This window comes from Aotus nancymaae, unplaced genomic scaffold (assembly GCF_030222135.1).
Source record: "Aotus nancymaae isolate 86718 unplaced genomic scaffold, 86718_ANA_hifiasm-v0.15.2.pri h1tg000006l, whole genome shotgun sequence".
Classification (NCBI taxonomy): domain Eukaryota; kingdom Metazoa; phylum Chordata; class Mammalia; order Primates; family Aotidae; genus Aotus; species Aotus nancymaae.
The window spans coordinates 3197789-3221025 of record NW_026988417.1 but is presented as its reverse complement, the minus strand read 5'-3'; the positions used below and the strand labels follow the sequence as shown (position 1 = coordinate 3221025).

The following is a 23237-nucleotide window of genomic DNA, read 5'->3' as shown; positions in this document are numbered from 1 at the left end:
CTAGAATTCTAATGATGGCCATTTAAGTCTTGACAAAAATATCCTAAGAATGAAAAGGGATGACCCATCTAGTTGCATCATCTTGGTGACTATGGTACTTAAAGAACATCCATTTCCCATTATTCAAAACCATGCTCTGAGCCATGACTTGATTCCAATCACTGTTCAGCATGCACTGAGCAATTACTATGAGTCGGGGACTCTGTCAGAGCTATGCCTGGGCAAACAATCAGTAAACTAGTAACTGGCATCTGATTTATAAGTAAGTTTCTCTTCCACAGCATGGTTAGCATACACTGATTCTGAGAGGCTTATTACTCCCAGGGAATGTACACATCAGACCCCTGGACACTGTTCCGCAAAGGATGAGACCCCAGGACTCCCCCTCTGGCTTCTTGCCTCGAATTTCTCCTGAGAAACCACCTGGAGAATAAAGTAGAATTATCTCTGACAAACTTTCTTAGCTGCAAGAAAAGATATTCACATCTTTAAAAAATACTTTGGCCAGGTACAGTGGCTCATGCCTGTAATCCCAACACTTTGGGAGGCTGATGCGGGCAGATTACTTCAGGTCAGGAGTTCATCAGTTCAACATGGTGAAACCCTGTCTCTACTAAAAACACAAACATTAGCCATGCATGGTGGTATGCATCTGGAGTCCTAGTTACTCGGGAAGCTGAGGCACAAGAATCGCTTGAACACAGGAGGCAGAGGCTGCAGCGAGCTGAGATTGCGCCACTGCACTCCAGCCTGGGCAACAGAGCAAGACTGTCTCAAAAAAGAAAAAAAAATCATTCTATTAGTCCAAACTTACAAGCACAATGAAAGCTACTCATTATTACGAAGAGTCAGAACATGGTAAGCTTCAATAGTCTGGAATAATAAAGAATAAAACTTAGTCTGAGAGCTCCAAGGGGCCTCCTCAGATCTAATCTCCACAATCCCAAGAATCCCTTCTCCAAGGCAGCTAACAGGAGGCCCGAGGCCACGCTACAACTCTTCCAACAGCGAGAAGGTACACTGTATTTTAGAACAGATAGCTCCACTCTCCAACACGCATGCACAACGTACCTTTCAGAGTACTTCAAAAGGGAAGACATGCGTTAATCATTAAAACTTCAGAGCCAAGGAAATCATAATATGATTCCAGAACACACCCATCAGGAGGGCTAAAAGTAAAAGCATCAGCAATTCCAAGTGCTAGCGAGGACCAGAGCTCCTGGAGTCCCCATACACAGTGACAGAAGGATGAGCTGGTACAAGTACTCAGAAGAGCTATTTAGCAGTTTCGTTTTGTTTTTACTGAGATGGAATCTCATGGCATTACCCAGGCTGGAGTGCAGTGGTGCAACCTCAGCTCACTGCAATCTGCCTCCCAGGTTCAAGCGATCCTCCTGCCTCAGCCTCCTGAGTAGCTAGGACTACAGGCACGTGCCACCAAGCCCAGCTAATTTTATTTTTAGTAGAGACAGGGTTTCACCATGTTGGCCAGGCTGGTCTCGAACTCCTGACCTCAGGTGACCCAGTTGCCTCGGTCTCCCAAAGTGCTGAGATTATAGGCATGAGCCACTGTGCCGGTTTTTCTTCTTTTCTTTTCTTTTCTTTTTTTTTTTTTTGAGATGGAGCTTCAATCTTGTTGCCCAGGCTGGAGTGCAATGGTGCAATCTCGGCTGACCACAATCTTGGCTCACTGCAACCTCCACCTCCTGGTTTCAAGCGATTCTCCCGCCTCAGCCTCCTGAGTAGCTGGGATTACAGGCATGTGCCACCACACCCTGTTAATTTTGTATTTTTAGTAGAAATGGGGTTTCTCCATGTTGGTCAGGCTGGTCTTGAACTCCTGACCTCAGGTGATCTGCCTGCCTTGGCCTCCCAACGTGTTGGGATTACAGGCGTGAGTCACCTTACCCGCCCCCCTCCCTTTTTTTTTGAGACAAAGTCTTGCTCTGTCACCCAGGCTGGAGTGCAGTAGTGCAATATCAGCTCACTGCAACCTCCGCCTCCCAGGTTCAAGTGATTCTCCTGCCTCAGCCTCCGAGTAGCTGGGATTACAGGGTGCACACCACCACGCCCGGCTAATTTTTGTATTTTAAGTAGAGGCAGGGTTTCACCATGTTGTCCACGCTGGTCTCAAGCTCCTGACCTCAGGTGATCCACCCACCTAGACCTCCCAAAGTGCCAGGATTACAGACATGAGCCACCGCGCCTGGACACTATTTGGCAGATTCTACTGCAGCTGAGATGCACACAGCCTATTACCCAACAACTCTGCCTCTAACTGTGCATGATGGAAAGCTGCACACATGCTCCAAAAGACACACCTAAGAGTGGTCACAGCAGTACTGCTCGTAATAGCCAAGAACCAGAAACAACCCAGCAATAATACAATGAATCAACTGTGGTATATCCCTATAATGGAATGCTATGAAGTTACTAAAACTACAGGAACTACTAACACACACAATAATATAGAAGACTCTCATGAACTAAATGTTGAGCAAAAGAAACCAGAAAAAAAGAATACATACTATATGGTCTATGCACACAGAATTTAAAAACAGACTCTGACATTAGAAGCGAAGACAGTGATGACCATGGGGAAGAAGGAAGGAGTAGTGATGGGGGGATGGGGTAGGACTACAAGGCGGCTTCTGAGTGCTGGTAATATTCTGTCTTGACCTGGGTGGTGGTTATAAGGGTAAACTCACTTTGTGGTTAGGAAGGAATACACTAATGATTTCTGTCCTGTCTGGAATGTACATTTCATGTCAGGAACAGGAAAAACAAGGGTGTATCAGTGTTTGGCAGGTAATCTTGAGAATGAGAATACACCAGGCCAGGTGCAGTGGCTCATGCCTGTAATCCCAACACTTTGGGAGGCCAGGCGGGTGGATCACAAGGTCAGGAGTTCGAGACCAGCCTGCCCAACATGGTGAAACCCCGTCTCTAAAAAAAAAATAAAAAGAGAATGAGAATACACCAGAGGATGGGAGACTTTTTTTTGAGACAGAGTCTCACTCTGCCGCCCAGGCTGGAGTGCAGTGGGGCAATCTCGGCTCACTGCAACCTTCTGCCTTCTAGGCTCAAGTGATTCTCCTGCCACAGGCGAGTACCACCATACCCAGCTAATTTCTGTATTTTTAGTAGAGACAGGGTTTCATCATGTTGGTCAGGATGGTCTCGATCTCTTGACCTCATGATCCACACCCGCCTCGAGCTCCCAAAGTGCTGGATTACAGGCGTGAGCCACCACGCCAGGCCAAGGTTGGGAGACTTCTAATCCAACATCTGGATTGAACACGTGAAGCTCTGCTACCCAGAAGCCCCAAAAAATCATGTAAAGAAGCTGTATAAAGCATAAGTGTACAAGGACAGAAAGAACAGAACAGGGGCACGAGCAGATTATGGGGGTCAACAAAACTTCAGAAGCTAAAAAGTAACAAGGGTTACGTAACTGACTGATTTGTTAGCCTACAGAAAGTACAAATACAAGCTTTGCTAGGAGATGGGGAAGAAGGTACAAGGGATACCAGCAAAAAGCAAGCTCACTCAAGCCACAGAGAGTTCGGGCTTTGGAGGCACCACATACATCTGAAAGTGGAAGGATGGAGGGGGTGAAACAGTGGCTTGTCTCATTGCTCCTTGGGTAAATTCCTACCCACTCGCCTGAGGTCTCCCCTCTGATCCAAGGCAGCTCAGGAAGCAGCCCACTTCCCTATCTCTGGCAAAGACTGAGAGGGATAATCTCAAGAGGTATTAACATAGCTGAGGACACACGTGAGATGCATACAGAAAACTAAAAGAGGGCGCCCTGACCAGTAACACTGTGAATCCCTTTCCAGTCCAGGGATCGAGGACAAATGCAGCCAAGCTTATATCTCCAATTAGGAAAATGAGGAATTTCCTTCCAGGGATACTGGCTGACTCAAGAGGAAAAGACTTGCAGATACTGGTATTTAAAGATCTAATGATGGGGCCAGGCGAGGTGGCTCACCCCTGTAATCCCAGCACTTTGGGAGACTGAGGCGGGAGGATCACCTGAGGTCAGGCACTTGAGACCAGCCTGGCCAACATGGCAAAACCCCATCCCTACTAAAAATACAAAAATTAGCCAGGCATGGTGGCATGGGCCTGTAGTCCCAGCTACTCGGGAGGCTGAGGCAGGAGAATCGCTTGAACCTGGGAGGCAGAGGCTTCAGTGAGCCAAAGTCGCGCCACTGTACTCCAGCCTGGACAACAGAGCAGGACTTCATCTCAAAAAAAAAAAAAAAAAGAAAAGAAAATAGCTGGATAATGGTGGCACATACCTGTAGTCCCAACTACTTGGGAGGCTGAGGCAGAACGGCTGCTTGAACCCAGGAGTTTGAGGCTGCAGTGAGCTATGATCGCACCACTGCACCTCAACCTGGGCAACAGAGCAAGACCCCATCAAGAGAGAAAGAAAAGAAAGAAGTTAAAAACATAACACTGAATAGAAGAGTTTGAGATGGATATCTAAAAAGTACAGAAAAAGAAAGGAAAAAGGTTAAGATGTGAATCAATCCAGGAGGCCCAACATCCAACTAATGAATTTCAGAAAGAGAGAACACAGAAACCAAAGGACAAGAACTCCTCAGAGAAATGTCAGAAAATCTTCCCAGAACTGAAATGATAAATGTTTCCAAAATAAAAGGCCTACTAAGTACCTAGTACCTCACCTCCCCAAAGAAAGCTTCTAGAGAAAAGCACATTGATAGGTTAAGGAATAGGGTCATGTTGGAGACTTTAAGACAAAGGGGCAAAGACTTTGCATTTCTGAGGGAAAATGATTTCTAGCCGAGAACATTATACCCAGCCAAGTGTATGGGAGAAAAAAATGGCATTTTTATGAATGCAAAACCTCATACAATTTACCTCCCATTCATCTTAGGAAGTTACTAGGAGGACAGAAAGATAAACATATGGCATCTAGAAACTGGGCATCCAACAGAACGGCAAAGGAAACTGCAGGATGAGAGCAGAGAGAAGTCCTAGGATACAAGCGTGCAACAGCCCTGAAGAGCAACCTGCCCGGGGCGGAGAGCTGGAGAACCCAAGAGGGATGACCCTACTGGGGAGAAAATGACTCAGTACATTACCTGTCATGAAAAATTGTACTAAACACATTTTACAGAGCAGTTGGAAGGTATTAGACAAAAAGGCCGAAGAATAATAAGCAAGCAATACAGAGGTAATGATTAACTCCAGAAAGACAAAAAGTTATACAGAGACATATAATCAAGGCACAAGCCAGCAAAGAGCAAGGCAGCAGCAATGGCCTCTGAAAGGAACCAGGGTCTGAGGAAAGGGGAACCTACAAGTCAGGATCTGGAAGAAGACTGAACATGACACAGTGATGAAAGCCAGCACCAGCCTGCCCAAGAAGCTGGCGCTGCTGAAGGCCCCCGTCAAGCAGTGGGCGCTGTCTCTTCCTCCTCCAAAATGCCTTCCTAAGGATGCTGGCCCCAGCCAACACTGCAGCCCGCACCTCCATGATTAGACCTTGCATTTGACTGCCCCCAGGCTACCCTATGGGGAAGATGACCCTGTCCCCAGCACTGGGTCACCTAGAACTTCGATAGGGGCCTGGCCTGTGAGCAGGTGATCAGCAGATCCCAGGGTGCTGAGAACTCAGCAATGGCCAGGAAAGTGCAGTCACCAACTTTGTCTGTTCTCCTCCTCATCCCCAGGTCCTCTCTCCACAGTTTCAACCCAGAGCAAGAAGAAACACTAAAAGTCATGTTTGTCTCTGAGACACAAAGATTAAGCAGGAAGAGAACTACTATCTTTGTTTATAATCCTGTTGGTACTACTGAATTTTACTGATAATACCTTCCTTTTTAAGGAATAGCATTTCATTTTGTCACCCATGCTGGAGTGTGGTGGCACAATCACAGCTCAGTATAGCCTCAAACTCAAACTCCTGGGCTCAAGCAATCCTCCTGCCTCTGCCTCCTGAGTAGCTGGGACTACAGGCACGTGCCATTATGCCCAGCTAATTTTTTTTTCATTTTTTTTTAGAGATAGAGTCTCACTATATTGACCAAGCTGATCTCAGACTCCAGGCCTCAAACAATCCTCCTACCTCAGCCCCCTGAGCAGCTGTAATTATAGACACAAGCCATCGTACCAGACTCTTGATAATAATTTTGATAATAAATTTGAATAACCATAAATGAGCAAAGAGGTAGCAGAATAGATTTTTTTTAATGCCAAAGGTTCAGGAAGGAAGTAATTAACGGACTCTATGTTCAACAAAGTAGTAGCATCATCATACTCAGATGGTGATCTACATCATGAAAATGATAAGAACAAAGACTACAAAAATATCACCTGTCATCTGACCCTGACAGTCAGAGATATTACAAAGGGAACTGCCTTCAACAGACCCCAGTGTACAGACGGGTGGAGTGGCGCTGTTGGGGCTCTCACAGCTTCCGACCGCAAAGGAACACCTACTCCCATTCCAAAGAGATGGTAATAAAAATAACAGCAGCAGCAGCTATCCTTTACTGAGCATGACAAATTAATTATTACACTAAATTCTTTAGATTCATGATCTCCCTTTGTCATTCCAAAACCCCATGGCTAGTTTGAATATCTCCTTAGTATTAACAAGAAAACTTCAAAGTTCAGAGAAAAAACATGAGAGGTTAATAGTTTATTCCAAGTCATTCAGCTAATAAGAGCAGCAGCTGCCCCCATGTGAGCCCTTCCTGTTGGCTACTATGCTACACTCTTAACACGTATTCATTTACTTACTCTTAGAATTGCCCTATATGGGTCCCATTAAGGCTTTGTTTTTTTTTTTTTGAGATGGAGTTTTGCTCTTTTTGCCCAGACTGCAGTGCAATGGCGTGATCTCAGCTCACTACAACCTCCGCCTCCTGGGTTCAAGTGATTCTCCTACCTCAGCCTCCCGCATAGCTGGGATTACAGGCATGCGCCTCCATGCCCAGCTAATTTTGTATTTTTAGTAAAGTCAGGGTTTCTCCATGTTGGTCAGGCTGGTCTCAAACTCCCAACCTCAGGTGATCCGCCCGCCTCGGCCTCCCAAAGTGCCAGGATTATAGGCGTGAGCCACCGCACCCAGCCAGGCTTATTTTTCAGAGTACAAAGGAAACAGCTTTGAGCTGTTGGGTAGTTCGCCTAGAGGAAAAGAACTAGTAAAGAGGACAGAATTCTAATCCAAGTCCATCTGATTCCAAAAGGAATACTCTACCCACTGTGTAATACCTCCTCCCAGAAGGGCCACTTGGGCTCAAACCCAGGACCGACACACCAAAAAGGAAGAGGCTAAGAATCCTGTAAACTACAGACCATGTGACAGGGTCACTATTTCTGGACATTACAAACAAAACACTGAAGTGAGTTTGTAGGTGGTTTGTCGGAATGCCCAACAGGAAGCCAACTGGCCCTGACAGCTGCAGGACGCTCAGACCCACAGGGCCGCGCCAGTGACCCTTCTCCTACCTGCAGTCCTGACACTCATCTTTCCTCAGCTAGGTGAGAGTCACTCTAGTACACCGAAAACCAACCTGCTCTGGAAAAATGCCTTCTGAATTTTCACCTATAAACCATCTCCCTATTCAACTCTTCATCCCACAATAAGAAATCAGAAGTGAAAAGAAGTCCTTAGGGTGCCTCAAAAATAAAACAAATAGTGGTAGTCTAAATTACAACACACAACCTACCCCAACAAGCACTCCCAAGTGACTGCCTGTTCAGAAGCCCTGACCCTCCAGACTCGCTCACAGCGTCACTCACATGTTTGTGATCTGAGGCAACAATCATACCTTAATTTCATTGTCATTTGCAAAATTGCCGAAAGAAGCCATAATTTTGGGAACAGCTGCAGCCAAGGTCTCCTGGACTGATTCCTCAGGTCTCTTGCTTGTTCGAGTCAGGCACGGCAGAAGGTTCACCAGGTAAGGCCTGTGGATGCAAAAGAACGCAAAAGTTGGCCAGGCGCGGTGGCTCACGCATATATTCCCAGCACTTTGGGAGGTCGAGGTGGGTGGATCACGAGGTCAAGAGATCGAGACCATCCTGGATCAACATGGTGAAACCCCGTCTCTACTAAAAATACAAAAAAAAATTAGCTGGGCATGGTGGCACATGCCTGTAGTCCCAGCTACTCAGGAGGCTGAGGCAGGAGAATTGCCTGAACTCAGGAGGCGGAGGTTGCGGTGAGCCGAGATCGCGCCATTGCACTCCAGCCTGGGTAACAAGAGCGAAACTCCGTCTCAAAAAAAAAAGAACACAAAAGTCATTCTTCCAGGTGTCCTTCAGGAGAAATAGAAGCAATTCATTCCCTGTTAGGGAAAAGCCAGTTTTATATGCAAAACAGTCCCTAATGGAGACGAGCAAAACTCAGCTAAAAGAACAGGAGGAAGAAATGTGGGTGAAGCTCAAGTGTAGGGAGGCATCCTTCATTTCTCTTATGATCACAGAGGATCCAAAAGGCTGGGTTTAAAAATTATTTGCAATAAATCATAGTACTTATTAAAGTACTCATTTTTAACTGGAAAATAATAGATAACGGTAAAAAATACATTTTAAAAAACAAAACTTTTTAAATGGGAATAAAGCTTTCCTGAAAAAGGAGAATTATAAAATGGGATTGTCGGTTAAGAAGAAAAACAGAGCCGGGTGCAGTGGCTCACGCCTGTAATCCCAGCACTTTGGGAGGCTGAGGCGGGTGGATCGCGAGGTCAAGAGATCAAGACCACCTGGTCAACGTGGTGAAACCCCGTCTCTACTGAAAAAAAATACAAAAAAACTAGCTGGGCACGGTGGCGCGTGCCTGTAATCCCAGCTACTCAGGAGGCTGAGGCAGGAGAATTGCCTGAACCCAGGAGGCGGAGGTTGCGGTGAGCCGAGATTGCGCCATTGCACTTCAGCCTGGGTAACGAGAGCGAAACTCCATCTCAAAAAAAAAAAAAAGAAAAAGAAAAACAGAACATGTAGGACACAGGGCAGTGAGTCACAGACTACAGGAATTCACCCAACACACGACGACAGCGCAGGCCAGGTGCCAGGACCAGGAGTAGCACAGCCCTGCCCTCTAGTGGCACAGCTTGGCAACAAGCAGGGCCTCAGAAGGCAGAGACCACACCACAGGGCTCGGGGGACAGGGCAAGATAGGGAGGCTGGGGGAACCTCCCTAAGGAAGTGACTGTTTTGCTGAGAACTGAGGGGAGGGGGAGGAACCCAACCATCAGAAGGAAGAAAAACCTGACTCCTCTGAAGAACTAATCAGGCCAATGAATCAATGCAGAGTGTCTGAGGAGACAGAGCCAGTGATGGGTCTGGAATCTATCTAGATGGCGCTGGGAAATGGGTACAAGAGTTTAAATAAGTGAATGACAAGACCCACTTATATTCTTTAAGGTCACTCTGGCTGCTATACGAACCTGGGATATGTTGCTTTGGAAATATAACACATTTTTTGAAATGATAGTAAAAGAAAAAAGATTATACAAAAAGAAATTTCCTTAGTGATTATACCTCTGCAGCTATACAAGTTTTTTTGGTTTTTTGTTTTTCTGAAACAGGTCTCACTCTGTCGCCCAGGCTGGATTGCAGTGACACGATCTTGGCTCAACATGACCTCCACCTCCCAGGCTCAACTGATCCTCCCACAACAGCCTCTCAAGTAGCCGTGACTACAGGCACGCACCACCGTGACTGGCTAATTTTATATTTTTTATAGAGGCAGGGTTTCCCTATGTTGCCCAGTTTGGCTTAAGCAATCCACCAGCCAACAGCCTCCCAAAGTGCTGGGGTTACAGGTATGAGTCACTACACCCGACTCCTATTAGATTCGTATTGAAACTCAGTTCATATTAATAGTGAGGGTTTAGACCACTCTCCCAGTGACTTAGGATGGAGCTGAGGGTCTGTGGGACATCAGCATGTATTGCAGGTTAAGGAGAAGGAAAAGAGCTGATGAAAAGTGGTTCTGCTTTTGTTTCTCAATCCATTAAGATACAACCGTTTTGACTAAACTATTGACATTACAACAATCATATTTTTAACTCATCTAATAGACAAATGGCTATTTTGCTATAAGTCCCATAGTCAGCAATAATAAAGTTGGTACCTCAACCTTCAACAACTTGGCAAGTATCTCTCAAGCAAGTACTACATGCAGACACTGTTACTGGTGTTGGGCTGCAACAGAGAACAGGACACTAAGACCCCTGCTGTCCTGGGCACACATCCCATAAGTCTCTCGGGGGAGGGTGGGAGAGAAAATGAACAAGCACACAGATAGACTGCACGTGACAATTTTTGACACGGACTAGTGCTATGAGGGAAACATACACAAGGCAAAGTCGACTGCATTTGGAGGAGGTAGAGTAGACTTCTGAAATGACATCTGAGCTGAGACAAAAAGAAGTAGCAGCTGGCCCCTGGCAAAAATCATCATCCAGAGTGTACAACTTACCTGCATTTCTGAGGCCGAACCAAGTGAGCCAGCTCGGCAAACCTCCACAGGGCAGCACGCAAACTCCGAGGGGCACCATTCTGAGGGGGTGCAATGAGTGATGCATTAGGAGACACGCACTAGCCACCAAGAGAGTTGCATAGAAACAAAGCATTTCCTTTCACTGTCACTTTCTATGTTTAGAGAAAAGGCCATTTAAATGCATAAAACATCTGGTAACTAAGGTCTAGTGGGCTTCAATTATAAAGATATCAAGTAAGTTACCATTTTTAATTCCCGTCTTATCTAATAAAGAGTAACCTTTTGAAGAAAAGTAAAGCATTAGTCTACCAAACAGCAATTCCTTCTAACACTGTGAATTATTGAATAAAGATGAAATTCCACACATGCTGCTCAATAGAGTGAAGCTTGTTCAGTGCTGGAAATAAGGCCCAAGACCTGGAATTCGATAGCACAGCAGAGGGATTATACTCAATAATATATAGTCAATAATAATTTCTTTTTTAAGACAGAATCTCACTTGGTTGCCCAGGCTGGAGGGCGGTGGCACTATCTCAGTTCACGATCGATTCAACCTCCCAGGCTCAATTAATCCTCCCACCTCAATCTCCTGAGTAGCTGGGACTACGGTTGTGCACTACCACACCCAGTTAATTTCTGTACAGACGGTGTTTCACCATGTTGCCCATGCTGGTCTTAAACTCCTGGACTCAAGCAATCCACCCACCTCCGCCTCCCAAAGTGCTGGGACTACAGGTATGAGCTACCACACCCGGACTGATTTTATTTCATTTTTATTTTTATTTTTTGAGATGGAGTCTCACTCTGTCACCCAGACTGGAGTGCAGTGGTATGATCTTGGCTCAATGCAACCTCTGTCCCACCAGGTTCAAGTGATTCTCCCACCTCAGCCTCTCGAATAGCTGGGATTATAGGCGCCCGCCATCATACCTGGCTAATTTTTGTGTTTTTAGTAGAGATGAGGTTTCTACATGTTGGTCAGGCTGGTCTCGAACTCCTGACCTCAGCTGATCTGCCTGCCTGAGCCTCCCAAAGTGCTGGGATTACAGGCGTGAACCACCATGCCCTGACTCTTTTAGTTATTTTTAAAGTATAATAGGCCCGGCACAGTGCCTCATGCCTGTAATCTCAACACCTTGGGAGGCCAAGGCAGGAGGATCATCTGAGGTCAGGAGTTCGAAACCAGCCCAACTCGGAGGCAGAAGTTGCAGTGAGCGAAGATCGCACCACTGCATTCCAGCCTGCTTAACAGAGCGTGACTCTGTCTCAAAATTAAAATAAAATAAAATAGCTAAAAGAGTATAACTGGATTGTTAGTAACACAAAGGACAGATGCTTCAGGGGATGGATACTCAACTTTCCATAATGTGATTATTATGTATTATCTACCTGTATCAAAATACCTCATGTATCCCGTAATTATATACACTTACATGTACCTACAAAATATATGTACCTGCTCACGCCTGCAATCCCAGCACTTTGGGAGACTGAGGCGGGCAGATGATGAGGTCAGGAGATCAAGACCATCCTGACCATGGTAAAACCCCGTCTCTACTGAAATACAAAAAATTAGCCAGGCATGGTGGTACGTGTCTGTAGTCCCAGCTACTCAGGAGGCTGAGACAGGCGAATCACTTGAATCCGGGAGATGGAGGTTGCAGTGAGCCAGGATCGCGCCATTGCACTCCAGCCTGGCAAAAGAGCAAGACTCCGTCTCAAAAAAAAAAAAAAAATAAATAAATAAATAAATAAATAAATAAAAATTTAAAACATTTTTTAAAAAGAAAAGAAGAGCCCACCTTTTTAATCTCCTTGTAGAGCTCAAGCTGTAACCTTGGAAGATTAGAATCCATCAAAGCCTACAACAAAACACATGAGATTTATTTTTGGAAGACACATTCCATCAGCAGTTCTAAAGCGAGCTAAAAGGGAACTAAGATTTCAATTCTGGGGCAAAGTAAAACATAATAGCAACTAAATTAAGAATATATTCATTAAGAAAGAAAGAAGCAAATATATGCAGGAAGTTACTGAATAAACTACAAAAAAGAGGTCATTCACTTGAATAGAAAAACGGAACAACAATTTAATTTTCATTATCATCAACTACTACAGAACATCAAAATTAAAATGGTAGGTGGTTCATATATAATAAATCCTAAAGCCCCTGGAGTAAATCTTTAACCTTCACTAGAACATTCTGTTGGATGACACAGGCTCAGACAGTGCCCTGGATATCTGCAAGGTCCCGGGTGCTGAGGGTGTACTAATAAAACCACAGGACCCTTGCCCCAGCCCAGAATGCTTCTTGAGGCTGAGTCCTGCATCCTTTCTGCAGATGTGGCCATGGACCCCTTCCCCCAACCCAGAGCTTACTGCCAGCTGGGAGCCCCACGTTCCTCACAGCACCTCTCAACCCTCCTTGCTCACTGGTGAGGCTAAACCAGAAATTATGGCCACATGGTCAACTTTAAGCCAGTAACGATGCTAACGGCATAAAGTTCACATTAGAGACTGGCTTCCCAAGCTGCAGGATAGGACAGGGAAGACTTTGGTGCCCCATTCTCACCCATGGGAGCCTTCTCTTCCAAATGCTTGCCCACCCAAGAGGGAGGAAACTGTGCCAAGCCTTGGTGGAAGCTCTCTTTCTTGGACCGTGGTGTGGGCAGTTGATGTAAATGGACTGAGGTAGTCTTAGTAAAACTTATGGGTTAATCTACTGGGTCAGCAAACTTGAAAATCAAAAGCAGATCACATTCTGGGAAATTCTGAGGGGCAATAATGTCTCAGAAATTTTTAAATCCCTGATTCTGCTGCTGCAGTTTGTACTGAAAGTCCTTAAATGAGCAAACCAAACTGGACAAACATTTATTTAAACATTACTCCTTAAATAAAACTAGAAGCCTTATCAAAGCTTGATTTAGCTTTACAAGTGTTTTGTAAACAAATACCAAGCTTATTTTATAACAAGAGAAAACTAAAACTCACCCCTCCTAAGAGCAGGGAACAGGCTGTCACAATCTACGCCAGTCGCTAGGTGACGGCGGTGTACCGCCAGCCTCTTCCCTCTTGCCCCTGCTTCCGCAGACACGCAGGTGGCCGCCTCCCCTCACAGCCCTGCCACCGCCCTGGCTTGAGGCCGCACACTCCTGCTGGGCCTACTCACTTCTGCCTGTACTCCCTCCCACCTCTGTCCTCCTCCACACCATGTCCTCACCAGCTCACTCTTCCCAAATGATACATTCCCCTGACCGCACAGACAGTCTTCAAAAGCTGCTCATTCTCTACCAAACAAGGTACAACCCCTTGACTTGACCCTCATGATGTCCCACTCTCTGGCAGCACAAGATGGGTTCCCCCTCCTCTCAGCCTCCACAGCTTCCTGGCAGCCCTCGACCCAAGATGCAGTTATGGTTAACAAGGTCTCCAATCTACTCTTTCGCCTATTGGCTCCTGCCTCCAGGGAGCCTTCCCTGCCTCCCGAGACAGAAATCACTTCAGCCTCCTGATGGTCACGGCAATTTGCCAACACCTCACAGAACAGAGACTTTATGCCACATATCAAGCTCTTGCTGGACACACATGCTTCACCGCCTGAGACTAACCTACTTGAGGGAGGCATGCTGCCAGGCTATGTCAGATTCCAGTGCATTTCTCTACGTAAACCACAAGCAAAATGTGCCCATTTTCTTGGGCCAAGTAGAACCTGGTTCTCGACATACACATACAGCCATATTCATGAGAAGACAAAGTCAGGACCTGAAGGCTAAGTGACCATGCCTGTGCTCCCTACACCTGGTCAGGGGCCACACGTGCTCTCCCAAACCTGCTGCTCCTCTGCCACAATGAGAGCAAACCTAGCCAGATCCTGATCCCACTGCCAGCCCGCTGGGCCTGACAACTACAGCATCTGAGGATGCAGGAAACTGCGAGCAGCCAAACCCTGCTGCACCAAACTTAAGCAGAGGGAGAAATGGCTGGAAACAAAGAAGAGGAAATGGGAACGAAGCAAGGAGACAGCCAGGAAGAGCACCTGAGTCCTAAACGCACAACCCAGGCCATGGCCTACAGCCCTCAGACACACACCAAGCCCATGGAATTCCTGGGAAAAACTGCAGAAGGAGGTTTTAAAAATAACAATACTTACACGTTAAATGACCAATATTAGAACACTTTCTGGTCATATTATTCTCTTGCCCTCTTAATGTCCCATTTGCCATGAACCAAGGCAACCTAGGATAATCCTCTTTTCAGGACTCTGAGGATCAAATATCAAGAATTGAAACAGCAAGGGCCAGGCTCAGTGGCTCCCACCTGTGATCCCAGCACTTTGGGAAGCCAAAGAGGGAAGATCACTTGAGCCCAGGCGTTCAAGACCAGCCTGGGCAACATGGTGAGATCCCATCTCTACAAATAACTTTAAAAATTAGCTGGGCATAGTGGTGCACACCTGTAGTACCAGCTACTCAAGGAGCCAAAGCAGGAGGATAGCTTGAGCCCAGTAGGTCAAGGCTGCAGTAAGCCACGATCACCCACTGCACTCCAGCCTGGGTGACTGAGCGAGATCCTGTTTCATCTAAAAAAGGCCAGCCTGGTCCTGCCACTGGGAATAACAGACGCAAGCAAGGATATTTAGGCCTGTGGAGAAGCAAGCTTAAGCAGAAGCAGGACCTCTGCAAATACGCTACGGGATGCCATCCACATACAAGTGGCACCAATGACCAGCAGGTACAAAGAACAAGATGAAACTGATACAGGTCACCACAGGAGTGAGATGCGTGCAAAGCAGGAAGTGCCAGCGGAGAGAGGAGACAGGGACCACTCTAGGGACAACAGAGGGAGCTAGAATCCCATGGCTCCAGAGAAGCCAGTGTCCTGACCACAGAAAGCGTGATTAGCCAACAAAGGGCTAGCCAGAAAGGCAAGATTTCCTGGGCAAAAGGATACCATGGAGTCCATGTGATGGAAAAAGAGAAGCAGAGCCACACCCATCAATCTTGCTGGGTAAGAGTGTAAGGACGTCGTTATGCAAAAGTATTAATAATTATGCTACCATTTTGAGGGTCCAGTAGCAGCAATCAGTGCATTTAACCCTCATACACACACAGGCACACACTCACACACACGCTACAAAAACTCTGATCCCATTTTATAGTGAAGAAAACTGAGACTCGTGGAAATGTGGGCATAGCTCCGGCTTCTCTGGCACCTGTAGTGACATTTTCCCAGGAGCATCCAGGGGCCACCATCAGTTCCCCTCACTGACCTAGGCACCGTGCAGGCACAAGGGTCAACACAGCTCCTTCTGACCAGGCAGGTGCGGCAAGTAATGCGGGCAGATACCAGAGCACCTCCAAACCACACACCAGAAAGGAGAAAAGTACAGACATCCTCAGGGACCCAAAACAGAAGCATGCTCAATGACAGCTTCTTCTCTTAGCCTACAACGATGACAGCTCAGAGGAGAACACCATCCACATGGTTCTTACTTTGATAACTTTGTTGAGGCATTCATCAGCTACCATCCTGACATCTGACTCTGCGTCATCACTGCACAGCAGAAAAAGTTCCATAGCGATGCCCAGAAGTTTCTGAAATTCTGGAGAATTTCTAAGCGAAAAAGAAGAGAAACTGTCAAGAGGAGCCTAAGGTGACATGACGATGAAATGTAATGAAGTATCCGGTGTCCTGCATGGAATTCTGGAACAGAAAAAGGACATTACATAGAAACGAAGAAAATCTGAACGAAGTCTGGACTTTAGTTAGTAGCATATCAATATTGATTCATTAAACATGAAGATGTCTTACACTAATGTAAGGCGATAATATCTGGAGTAACTGGATGTAGGATATATGAATACTCTCTACCCTATCTTTGTAATTTTTTTCTATAAGTCCAAAACTACTCCAAAATAAAATTTAAAAAAAGAGAGAGAGATTGTACTTGTAAGGCAATTCTCATTTTTTCTTTTTAAATTTTTGTTTAAAAACTTCAGATACTTCAATTCAGACAACCCACCATTTTCACTCTTACCCTACAACACTCCTGGGACCTTGACAATCAGTATAGCATTATATCTCTCTTGCCCCTTTTTAATCTTGCTTTCAACACATACCAAAGTATAACCATATTTCACCGTAAGATGCCAGACGATCATGATCGGATTGTGTTTTTGTTGTGCTAGATAGAATATCAAAGAGTCACAAAAACTGGAGTTTGTGTGCTATTTGTAAACTATTTTTAAATGTTTAATTGAAAGACACTGTTTAGGCCATCATGATCCAACTGTCTAAACAAAGCCAAGAGAGAGCTAAACTGATGAGCCACGTACATGAAACTGACTTCACAGCATTTGGAAGCATCCAAACCAGTAACACAAGGATGTTCTTGAAGTAATCCCAAGAATAGTAAATCCCAGTAATACGGGGGATGTGCTATTTTTGAAGCATCAAAATCAGATTGCTCTTTCATGATCTCAATCTAACGTACTCTGAAACTGAATCTCTCTTCCTCTTTATCGCTAGGTAAAAATTCCAAACAATGGTTGAAAGGTAGCCATGAGCCTAAGAAGTACCAAGGGACCACATCGGTAATGATCAACAAACTTTAAAGCATAAAACAAAACATGCCACTTGGCAATATTTCAGACTTTATCCATGCAGAATACAGCCATGAATAACAAACTGAGGACAGGTCTTTGAAATACCAGATCATTCAAACACTGTGCTCAAAAGCACTACTGTCAACAGAAACAGAATGTGAGCTATAATTTTATATTTCCTAGCTGACACATCAAAATTAAAAGGAAAACAGGCAAGATTTTCATAATGTTTCATTTAACTCGATACACCCAAATTATTATTTCAACATATAATTATTATGAAGAAATGATTAAGATATATAACTACATTTTTTAAAGCACTTCTCAATTCAGACACTAAATTTCCCTCAGAAAAACTTTACCTATATTTAGACTTGGTAAAGTTTTTTAAAATTCAGTTGAAAAAGTTCATATACCATTTCCAACCACACTTTAACTAAATAATTGATTTTTACATTTAAATGTGATAAAATAGATATAGGGCTAATCAGCTTACCTATTTCTTCTTGAGAGAGCTTTAATAGTTTGTGTCTTTCAAGGAACTTACCCATTTCATCTATAAGCTGTCAAATTTATTGGCATAAAGTTGTTCATAATATTCCCATATAGTCCTTTTTTTTTTTTTTTTTTGAGACAGAGTCTTGCTCTATCGCCCAAGATGAAGTGCAATGGTGCGATCTTGGTCACTGCAACCTCTGCCTCCTGGGTTCAAGTGACTCTCCTGCCTCAGCCTCCCGAGTAGCTGGGACTATAGGCATGTGCCACCACGTCGAGCTAAATTTTTTTCTTGTATTTTTAGTAGAGGCAGGGTTTCACCATGTTGGTCAGGATGGTCTCCACCTCCTGACCTCGTGATCCACCCACCTCGGCCTCCCAAAGTGCTGGGATTACAGGTATGAGCTACTGCACCTGGCCTAATTTTTATATTTTCAGTAGAGACAGGGTTTCACCGTGTTGGCCAGGCTGGTCTCAAACCCCTGACCTTAGGTGATCTGTCTGCCTTGGCCTCCCAAAGTGCTGGGATTACAGGTGTAAGCCACTGCGCCTGGCCTCATACGGTCCTTTTAATATCTATATAATTCGTACTACTGTCATCTCCCTCATTCCTGATATTGATAATTTGCGACCTCACTTTTTTTCCTGTCAGCCTTACCAATTTATTGATGTTCTCGATCAACCAGCTTTTGGTTTTATTGATTTTCTATGTATTTTTGTTTTCTATTTTACTGACTTCTGCTCTTATCTTTATGGTGTCCATTCTTCTAGTAACTTTTTGTTTTTGAGACAAGGTCTCATTCTGTTGCCCAGGGTAGAGCACAGTGGCACAATCACTGTTCACTGCAGCCTCAACCTCCCAGTCTCAAGTAATCCTCCCGCCTTAGACTTCTGGTTAGCTGGCACAATTTTTTGTATTTTGTTGTAGATATGGGGCTCCCTATGCTTCCCAGGCTGGTCTCGAACTGCCTGTCTCAAACAATCTGCCTGCCTTGGTCTCCCAAAGTGCCAGAATTACAGGCGTGAGCCACCACACTTCTGGTAACTCTGGATTCCGTCGGCTTGACATTTTCAAGTTTCCAAAGGTGGAAGCTGAGGTCATTGATTTGAAATCTTTCTTTCCTAAAACAGGCATTTAATGCTAAAAATTTCCCTTTAATATGCTATAACAGCACCCTAAAAGTTTAGAAATGTCTTGTTTTTATATTAGTCAATTCAAAAGACTTTCAAATTTCCCTTTTGACTTCACTTCTGACTCACGGGCCACGTGGAAGTGAGTTTTTCCACATATCTGAGGCTTTTCCAGATTATCTTCCTATAATATATTCCAACTTAATGATATTGGGGTCAGAAAACATACTCTGAATAATTTGAATGCTTCTAATTTAGAGACTTGTTTTATGGCCCAGCATCTGATCTATCTTGGCAGACAATCTGTGAGCACTTGGGAGACTGTGTCTTCTGCTAGTGCTAGGTGGAGTGTCCTGTAAATGCCAATCAGGTCGCATAGGAGGACAGGGTTGTTTTCTAGATCCAGATATTACAGCTACATGTTCTACAAATCATTAAGAGAGGCTACTGAAATCTCTATCTCTGTGGACCTGTCTGTATCTACTTACAGTTCTGTTAGGCTTAGCTTCATGTATTTCAGCTCTGTAGCCCGGTGCATAAACATTTCAGCTTGTTATGCCGGTCTGATGAACAAATGAATCTCCATCATTATGAAACGACCATCTCATCCTGGGCAATAGCCTTTGCTTTGAAATCCACTTTGTCTGCTATTAATAGAACCAGTCTAGCTTTCATCTCATTCTTGTGAGCACGGTGAACTTCTTTCCGTTCTGTTACTTGTAAGCTGTTTTTGCCTTTATATTTAGAATGGGTTTCTTGCAGGCAGCAGCATATACTGAGTCTTACTTTCCCATTCAATCTGAAAAATCTCTGCGTTTTACATTTCCTGTCCTTTTTGACATAACTAGGTTTAACTCTACCATCAAGCTCGCTCTTTCCTATTTGTCCCATATGCTGTGTATTTGCCTTTTCCCCTATTTCTGGCTTCTCTGGGACTCACTGTTTTTATAATTCTATTTAATCTTCTTTTCTGGTTCATTAGCTGTAACTCCTTGTTGTGCTTTTGGTTCTTGCTTAATTGCTTATAATATGTATCTTCACCACAATCTACCTTAATGATAATACACCATTTCACATGCAGCATAAAATTAGTTTTCTGCAGCTGCTGTAACAAATTAACACAAACTATGTGGCTTAAAACAAACAAAAAATTTATTCTTTCATAGTTTTGGAGGCCATGGTCCAAAATTAGTATCACCGAGCTGAAATTAAGGAATTGGCAGCACCACATTCCCGCTGGTATAGGCTCTAAAGGAAAATTGTTCCATGCCTCTTCCAGCTTTGGTGGCTGCTGCATTCCTTGGCTTGTAGCATCATCATTCCAATTTTCAAGGCCAGCACCTTCGAATCTTTCTGTTCCATCTTCACATGGCCTTCTCTGTTTGTGTAAAATCTCCCTCTGCCTCCTTTTTATAAGCATACATGTGATTGCATGTAATGTCCACCCAGATCATCCAAGATAGCCCCCCCATCTCAAGATCCTGAATTTAATCATGCCATAAAACAATTTTCCTTATAAAGTAATATTTACAGGTTCTAGGGATTAGGACCTGATATCTCTTTTTTTTTTTTTTTTTTTTTTTTGGCGAGGGGAGTGGAGTCTCGCTTCTCACCCAGGCTGGAGTGCAGTGGCTCGATCTCTGTTCACTGCAACCACCGCCTCCCAGGTTCAAGCAATCCTCCTATCTCAGCCTCCTGAGTAGCTGGGACTACAGGTGTGTCCACCATTACACCCAGTTGACTTTTAGTAGAGACAGGGTTTCACCTGGTTGGTCAGGCTGGTCTTGAACTCCTGCCCTCTGATGATCCACCCGCCTCAGCCTCCCAAAGTGCTGGGATTACAGCCGTGAGCCACCGCACCTAGCCAGGACCTGATATATTTCAGGGAAAGAGGGGAGCACTATTCCGCCTAGCACAAATAAATTTCAACTTCTGCTCTTCCTGCCTTTATGCTATTGTCATACAATTCACTTCTACTAACCCTGAAATATATTATTTTTGTTGCAAACAGATTAATCTCTTTTTAATATTAGGTGGGATCAGAGTAACAAAACTTAGTCTGAGGCTAGGTGGGCAAACCTTTCTAAGTACCTTACCTGCTCTATGAGAGCTGAGGTTTTCCACTCCAACCGGTGTGATCAGAAATTCTTCCTGGCCGTGTGTGAGTTTCAGCAATGGTTCCTTCTAATCCTTTTAGGTGATTCTACCTCCAGCCCTGCGTCATTTCCTCACAAGCCTGTGCTCATCAATACTCAGCTACACACTTGAGAGAGCACTATGCAGTTCTCCGGAACTCCCTCCGCAGCTCTCTTCTCTGCTGTTCTTCCGTATGGGCTCTAACCACTGTAGCCTCTCTAGACTCCCAGCTCTGCCTCCTCAACCCAGCAAACCACTAGCTCAGCCTCAGCTTCCTCTCAGTTTTTCCTCTTGCCATGGCCAGATGGCCAGGAAGTAACGTAAGGAAATTATAGGGCTATCCACATTCATTTTCCTGGCATAACTATTCTTTGCCTGATGCCCAATAACTTGAAAACCTCTGTTACGTATATTTCATTCATTTTCAACTATTTCAAGGCAAAAAGATAAATGCTGTCCTTGTTATTCTATCTTAGCCAGAAGCAAAAACCTTTCATGATTTTTAAATGAATTTTTTAACACATTGTTAATATATTTTCCAGTCACAAATGTAAATATCTATTGGTCAGAAGTGGTGGCTCATGCCTATAATCTTAGTGCTTTGAGAGGCCAAGGTGGGAGGATCACTTGGGCACAGGAATTCTAGACCAGCCTCAGCAGCATAGCGAGAGACCATCTATAAAATATTTAAAAATTAGCCAGGTGCAGCAGCACTGCCTAAAGTCGCCCAGCTACTCAAAAACTGAGGCAGAAGGATCGCTTGAGTTCAGGAGTTTGGGTTGCAGTGGGCTGTGATTATGCAACTGCATCCAGCCTGGGTGACAGAGAAAGACCCTGCCTCTAAAAAAAAAAAAAAAAAAAATTAATAAAAAGTAAACAAAATATAAGTATCTATGAATGTTAACTAACATTCCCTTGTATAAATGTATCTGGCCAGGCACAGTGGTTCACACTATAATCCCAGTACTTTGGGAGGCTGAGGTGAGCAGATCTCGAGGTCAGGAGTTCAAGACCAGTCTGGCCAACATAGTGAAACCCCATCTTTGCCAAAATACAAAAAATTAGCCAGGTGTGGTGGTGTGTGCCTGTGATCCCAGCTACTCGGGAGGCTGAGGCAGGAGAATCACTTGAACCCAGGAGGCGGGAGGTTGCAGTGAGTCAAGACTGCGTCATTGCACTCCAGCCCGGGCGACAGTGCAAGACTCCATCTCAATAAATAAAAACAATAAATGTATCTTAATTTTTCAATCCCCTTTTTGGTGATGTCATTATTTTTAATTTTCTAATGGGATGAACAGCACTGCACCAATATCATTACATACTTTCCTAGGGGTAAGTGCCCTAGAGGCAAAACCGCTAGGTTACACATACAAAAATCTAAAGCTTTATATTTTGCCAAATTGTCTTCTTAGAAGGTTGTATCACCTCTGACAAAAATCTGAATATTCTAAATGTTTGCCAATTTGACAGGTAAAAAAGGTTCTTATTTTTGTTTTAGTCACATTCTACTGATTACTAGTGTCCTCATCAGCCTGAGTTGCTATAACAAAATACCACACACAGACTGGGTGGTTTAAACAATAGGCATTTACTCATCACCGTTCTGGAGGCTGGGAGTCCGAGAACGAGGTGCCAACAGGTTGACGGTCTTTATCTTAATGATTTATAATTGCTCTTTACACAAGCTAGCACCAAGTTCAATTTACTTTCAATTTTGTTTAAGGTGGATTTTGACATACTGAACTATATTCCCATTAAAACAGTTTTTCCCTTTATAATGTTAGCCTTCTTCAATCTAAGATTAAGCTTTTTGGAAGAAATTATTTCATTTTTTCACATTTGGGTAATTAATCTGAACTTTATGTTTGTTTGCAGTATGAGATAGAGACATAATGTTCTCCCAAAGAGATAAATGTATCATTTCCCTTCTACTACAAACATGTTACACCCATCATAAATTCACACAGATACACACATACACTTTTCTAACTTTCTGTTCTATACCTGCTTTAATGTCCAATCACTATTTTAATGTCACATACATCAGGTCTCACCATATTAGTGATGATTCCTTTTTTCTTTTTTTTTTTTTCTTTTTATTTTTGAGACAGAATTTTGCTCTTGTCACCCTGGTTGGAGTGCAGTGGCATGATCTCAGCTCACCGCAACGTCCGCCTCCTGGGTTCAAGCAATTCTCCTGCCTCAGCCTCCTGAGTAGCTGGGACTACAGGCATGTGCCACCACATCCAGCTAATTTTTGTATTTTTAGTAGAGACGGGGTTTCACCACATTGGTCAGGCTGGTCTCGAACTTCTGACCTCAGGTGATCCACCTGCCTCAGCCTCCCAAAGTGCTGAGATTACAGGCATGGGCCACCA

At 44.3% G+C, this 23237-nt stretch overlaps 1 protein-coding gene across 4 annotated transcripts in view; it reads right to left on the bottom strand.

Annotated features, from left to right (window-relative positions):
• Window positions 1–23237, bottom strand: part of HTT (huntingtin) — a 158875-nt gene that overhangs the window by 120704 nt on the left and 14934 nt on the right. For 3 of the 4 annotated variants that reach the window (XM_012466834.2, XM_064365445.1, XM_064365444.1), the window contains exons 3-6: window positions 15985–16105; window positions 12295–12354; window positions 10472–10551; window positions 7815–7953 (exon numbers count right to left, since the gene is read on the bottom strand). In XM_012466834.2, the coding sequence (XP_012322257.2) occupies window positions 7815–7953; window positions 10472–10551; window positions 12295–12354; window positions 15985–16105 (400 nt within the window). Of the gene's footprint in view, window positions 1–7814; window positions 7954–10471; window positions 10552–12294; window positions 12355–15984; window positions 16106–19211; window positions 21513–23237 lie in introns of those variants that run through there. The other variant, XM_012466835.3, reaches the window with a different exon arrangement.